This window comes from Vitis vinifera, chromosome 14 (genome assembly GCF_030704535.1).
Source record: "Vitis vinifera cultivar Pinot Noir 40024 chromosome 14, ASM3070453v1".
Classification (NCBI taxonomy): Eukaryota; Viridiplantae; Streptophyta; class Magnoliopsida; order Vitales; family Vitaceae; genus Vitis; species Vitis vinifera.
In genome coordinates this window covers 8,575,056-8,581,205 of record NC_081818.1, presented here as the reverse complement: position 1 = coordinate 8,581,205, position 6,150 = coordinate 8,575,056, and the positions used below count along the sequence as shown (strand labels likewise).

Genomic DNA, 6,150 nt, shown 5'->3' with positions numbered 1-6,150 from the left:
ATGAATGTCATCTTTAACAAACAACAACCTTTCTTCTTCCAAACCTATCTTTGATGAGAGCCCTTTGTATAAGGTTAAAGACAAGGTAGAATGTGAGACGAAAGAAAAACTCATAATGTGTAATATGATATCTTTGGACGTATAAAAGCATGAAGAAATAAAAAAATAATTACTAAAATATGAAAAGTAAAATAAATGAGAGTTGATTATCTTACTCATAGTGCTTTGTAGTCCATATGCCATTTAATAAATAAGGTTAGCACAACTAAAGACAAACAACTCTTAAATTGTCATAAGAGGAGATAAACTATCAAATGAATAATAGCTAACATTAAATCCATCAAATTTATTAAATACAAAATAAAGTATTTTTTTGTCCCATTTGCACTATAATTACATTAGATGAATCTAAGTCTTAATTTAAAAAATACCTAATGATTCAAAATTTCCTTAATCATTTGAAAAAAAAAAATTTAATATTTTTTTTGTTTCATAATTCAAGATCTTTCAATCAATACTCTCTTACAAATGTTTCCAAACATCTTTTAATCTTATATGGCAATGGTAAGTAGCCGCTAATTTTCTTTAATACAAAGACTATTCATTCAAAATAAATAACGATATATAAGAAAAGAAATCATGATGAATTTCATAATGAACTTTACTAGAAGAATCAACCTTGAAAGGGTTGCAAAAAGGAATAACAATGGGGCAGTTATTTTCGATGACTTGCCCCTACCCACCCTCATTAGAACAAATTTGTGTAAGATATGATCAAAGTAAGTAGGTTTGAGATTTCTTTTAAAACCCAAATTCGGAATAGAGCAAGTAAGGATGGGTTTTATACCACCCTAGTCAACCCTATTCCCAAATTAGTGTTAAAATTACTAGGTACCCCTTAGGCCCACTAGCATACCCTTAAAACAAAGAAAATGTTCTCTTCGCACATCATTATAAAACTCCTTCCTAATATCTTTTCTAGACATTTCAAATTTCCCTTCTTAAGAATTTGAAGTTAAAATAGACATTAGTTTCATTACTTACAAGACTAGCCCAAAGGTCGAAAATGATAAGGACCAAAAGTAATATCGATCAAAATTACTCTTAATTAAATTAGACTCCTCGCATGAATATGTTTACATTAAATTATGGTTTAAATCACTCATATTGTTTAACTTGAAATAGTTTAAGGATTTCTTATGATTTTTAATTCAAAATTAAGCCACTTTAACTTGATTAATATGAGAATCCATGGTATTTGATACAAGAGATTCAAGGTCAACCGTTCAATTTAAGAACATGTTTTAGGTGGTATCGAATAGATATATAGAACTAGATATGAACAAATTGAATGTTTGCATTTAAATCTAGAATATAGATTGCTCAAACTAATAATCATGTGTACTAGGATTCATATCGGTCTATTTGCATTTAAAGCATTGGGATATGTGAACCACTATTTATTAGAAATGATATTTGCTACACAAATCATGTAATCAAAATCTCTTATCCTAGCTCTTTCTCTATTGAGTTGTCAATTATAGATTTTTTGAATTTGAATACTTCCTCCTTGTTTTCATTGTTATTGAATCCCTCAAAGATTTGATTATAATTGCTCTTCTAAAATATAAATTCACTTGAATATACATTTTTTTGAAAATTAAGGAATTATAAAGATTTCTTTTGATCTCATGATATTAGTACCATTCATTAGGTTGTTGTCATTTTGAGTGAAAATGGTACAATCCAACATGATTTTCATTCTTAAATGCCAAGGGGATTGTCATTCCTAAGCTTATCTATTTGTGGGTTGATAACTATGTGGTTGTGTCTATGAATATCACATAATCAAAATCCCTTTATTGCTTATTTATTGAGGCAATTAAGAGTTCTCAATCTAAAGTCTTCATATTCAATTTTTTTTTATACCCAATCTCTTAAAATAGGGTTATAACCATGCTTTTGGAAGTTCTTTTTAATTTCATGGCATTAGTATTCATAATTAGGTTGCTAGAATCTTTGCCATATAGCTTCATCCAACTTGGATTCTTAAAGTCTAATATGATATCTCATCTTCGGTCTTATAAGCTTATAATGATGTGTACATGATCCTCATTGTATTGTTGACTTCATCATATCCATAATTTATATTTAGATGTTACTATTGATATTATTAACATCTTATATGTTTATTTATGCAATTTGCTGTAGTGTCAAGATTTACAATTCATAATTTTGTGAAATCAAATTATTTTTTCCTTAAGTAGTTTGCTAGTTCATAGGAACAAGTTTAAAAGATTAGACTATTACAAAATTAGTTTTGACTATTCAATTGATATAAATGAAATCTCGGTTTCATATACGTTCAAACTTGGAATTAATGATCACCTATTGTTAAGATGGCTTAAAAGTGGTACAAATCCAATATTCTCATACACAAATAGCAATTATTTTCTTTTTTGGTGAAATATACAAGTGTGTATCATTGTCGTTATTTAATTTTACGTTTTCAACGACATTGACCGCAAAGTAAACCCTTATGATGAGGAGGAAGATGCCTAGCTGTAAAAATGACAGAAAAAGCATCAATTACCTTCTCATAAAAAACAAAAAAGAAAAAAAGCCCAAGCTTATTCCATGTTTGTCATCACAAATTTATATTGCCTATTCTGACATGTTCAACTTTAGTGTTGTTTCGGTTAAGATTTAACTGTCAATTTTTTATCAGATTTTTACGATTCTCAAAGCTATAGGCTCCTTTTCAACGGAAGAATCATATATGATAAAAAAAATTAATTTTGTTAGAAAGAATTCTCCTTAAATTCATCGAAACCTTAACAAAGTTCCAAAAAAACCTAGATCAGAGTGACATAACTTCGAAAGCCAAAATCTTTCTATTCGCTTAAGCTAAACACACATGTAAATATTTGTTAGAAAGCTTAACTCCTAACCTTCAAAATCGTCCAAACCTTGTTGAGATCCATCAAATATAGCTCAAATTATAGCCAACACAATTGAAGTGAAAAACACACCCGAAACCCTCACAAAACCAACATTCCATTAGGTTGGTAATAGCTCTATCCGACCCCCACTAAAGCGCTCATTGTCAACCGTGGATAGTCTCAAATCCAAAGGCTGAAATTCAAAATTTCAAAGGGCCTGGATCCGTGTGACATTACTTTTAGCCAATCAGCGCTCAGCATTTCTCCAATTGCTAGTATTTAAACCGCCATCCAACCGTCACTTCTTCGCCAAAATCAAGAGCCCGACACAGCCTCTGCTCATCTTTCTCTCTCTCTCGAAACCCTAATTCTGAGTTTCTGCATCCATGGCATCTGCTGAAATTGCGGTTTCTGCCGTCGAAGTGGTTGTGGATCCGCCGGTGACGGAGCCGCCGGTGGAGAACCAGACTGGTAGAAAATCGAAGGCCAAGAAAGCCAAAGCTCCTAAAGAGCCAAAAGCCAAGAAGCCGGCAGCTAAAAAGCCGAAATCTCCTTCAACTCACCCTCCTTTCCTTGAGGTACTAATGTTTCCTTATGGAGCTTATTTTATATGGATTTGATACGATTTTGATCTGATCTGATTGGGTTGTTGTGTCCTGTGTAGATGATTACTGAAGCAATTGTAGCTTTGAAGGAGAGGACTGGTTCCAGTCAGTATGCGATAACCAAGTTCATTGAAGAGAAGCACAAGAAGTTGCCTTCGAATTTCAGGAAGCTTTTGCTCGTGCATTTGAAGAAGCTCGTGGCTTCTGAAAAGCTCGTGAAGGTGAAGAACTCGTACAAACTTCCGAGTTCTCGATCGGCCCCATCGAAGGCAGCTAAGAAGCCCGCCGCAGCAAAACCGAAGCCAACAAAGCCTGCGAAAGCACCAGCGAAGCCGAAAGCTGCAGCTAAGCCGAAGCCTAAGGCTACCACCAAACCGAAGGCTGCTGCCAAGTCGAAAGCAGCTCCTGTCAAGCCGAAAGCAGCTCCTGCCAAGCCGAAGGCTGCTGTGAAGCCAAAGGCGGTTCCTCGAAAAGCCCCTGCTGCGCCCAAAGCTGTCGCTGCTAAGCCAAAACCTAAGCCTAAGGCCAAACCGGCAGTGAAGCCGAAGTCGAAGCCGGCTGCAAGACCTGCTAAGGCTGCCAGGACGTCTACAAGGACAACTCCGGGAAAGAAAGCACCGACGCCATCGAAGGCTAAGCCAGCTGCTCCAGCAGCAAAGGTGAAGAAGACTCCTGCCAAGAAGCCGAAAAGCATGAAGTCTCCGGCCAAGAAAGGTCCGGCAAGAAAGGCGAAAAAGTGAGGGGCCATGGATGGGAATTCGTGAGTGGTAGTTCTGTAAATTTGTCGGATGAATGAGGGCAGTTTCTTATCACATAGTCAGGGAATAGCAGATCTGTAATACACAGTCTATCCTTTTGGTTTTTCTTTCTCTTTTGTTTTTCTTTTAGCGAATTTTAATCATTTCTCTGTAATTTTATGTCTTAGTTTTCAGAGATGAAATTAGAATTAATGTTTCATCACCTCTTCTGTGTTACTCTCTTTAGTGGTGCTATCACTACAATTCGCCTGCATATGCACTTTAGCATTCCAGCTGCGTCGTCTTCTGTTACAGGGCCATTCTCTTGCACAGGTGAATCACTTTAGCACTCCACCACCGAGCACGTCACCACCGACACCAGCGCACGGTTTACATGCCGGTGTCGAGTGTTCTTTTATTGTGGAATGACATTTGTGTGGTGGCCAAGGATTCCATGTGGTGATGCGGACACGTGCTTCCTCGTGTGGGTGAGCTCTACTAGAAACCCTTGTCTGCTCTTTTGCTGCCCCAAAAATGAATATGCACTTGGGGTGCACAGAAACGGTTTCATATCGGCTCTTGGGGTGCCCGAAAACGGAAGGTGAGGAACAGAAAGGAAAACCCCAACATGCTGTTTGGTTTCTCTGGACAATGGATGGGAAGATAATTGGAATCTTTGTTCATCTCTATTTTTGCAATTAAAACGGAAATTTGAAATTTCGGCCAAAAAATCAATTTGGACTTTTGTAGGTTTTGTTGCCTTTGCAGGATGGCAAGTGGAGGAGATTCCCTTTACGATTCAAAGCAAAGAAGACACCAACTAAATAAAGCACAGCCACTATTTGTTTTCAAATTAAAGCACAGGTACTAACTCTGAAAGTTTTGATTTGGTTCCGGTTATCATTTGATGCTACTTTTTATTTTTCCCATCAGTTGGCATAAAAAAGCTCTCTTTTTTTGTCTTAAACTGTTAAGATTATAAATTCACTAGGGAAAAAGATAGCATTGTATTCTATTTCACGTTTTCTTATCATTTGATGTTACCGATGGTTCTTTGCAAAGCATATGGCAGTAGTAAATTTTCAGACAATTTTTTCTTTGGCCCCTAAAAAATGGGCCACAATCAAAGTATAGAGGGAGCACCAAAGATCAAAAAAAGAAAACAAGGGCACAAATCACACCCTAACCCCTTTCCAAATTATAGGGTCTGACTCTCCATTTGCATGTGGTGTGCATCTTTATAAATATCTATTTCACTTACCTTCCCTTGATCAAATCTAAACATTGAGACTAGAACAATGGATTAATGAAATCACACTTCACCCCATTTCTTAAACTTCCCATGTCCTTGACAAATCTGAAGGGCAATTTTACAAAATCTCTGTCTAACCCTAAAAAAAATTTCAAGTTAGACTGAACAATTCTTAGGGACCGATAGATCATGTACATGATGCTAAACAAAGAGTGCTAAACAAAAAGAACAAGGACTAAACCAAAAGAACAAGGACCACAATCTATAGGCCAACTCACAATGAATAAGGATGTGATCTCATCAAATCACTAAAATGTTTGGGAAGACCACCAATTGGCTAAAAATTGTCCTTATTTCATGTGTTAATTCTTTGTTAGGATTTTCTCTTATTAGTCTAAGTTTTCCCCTAATCAAGTTTTAATGATAACAAAATGAGGTTAATGATACTAATGATTCATTAGGTTCACCATTTTAGGTTTTTAAGAAATTAAAACAAAATCAATCTACAATCTCGGTTTAATGAAGACTATCATGATGAAGACCTAGGAGCGATTGTAAGATTGATTTTTTCGTGCTAAATTAAATCATTCATGTACTTGATATTTTTTAAAATC

The 6,150-nt window shown here is 35.5% G+C and overlaps 1 protein-coding gene across 1 annotated transcript; it reads left to right on the top strand.

Moving 5' to 3' along the window:
* Positions 1–3,212: 3,212 nt before the first annotated feature.
* LOC100259836 (histone H1) lies at positions 3,213–4,507 on the top strand. The gene is made up of 2 exons (XM_002270175.3): positions 3,213–3,520; positions 3,607–4,507. Exons 1-2 carry the CDS (start codon positions 3,329–3,331, stop codon positions 4,285–4,287), a joined length of 873 nt encoding a protein of 290 aa, XP_002270211.1. The 5' UTR covers positions 3,213–3,328; the 3' UTR covers positions 4,288–4,507.
* Positions 4,508–6,150: the final 1,643 nt, after the last annotated feature.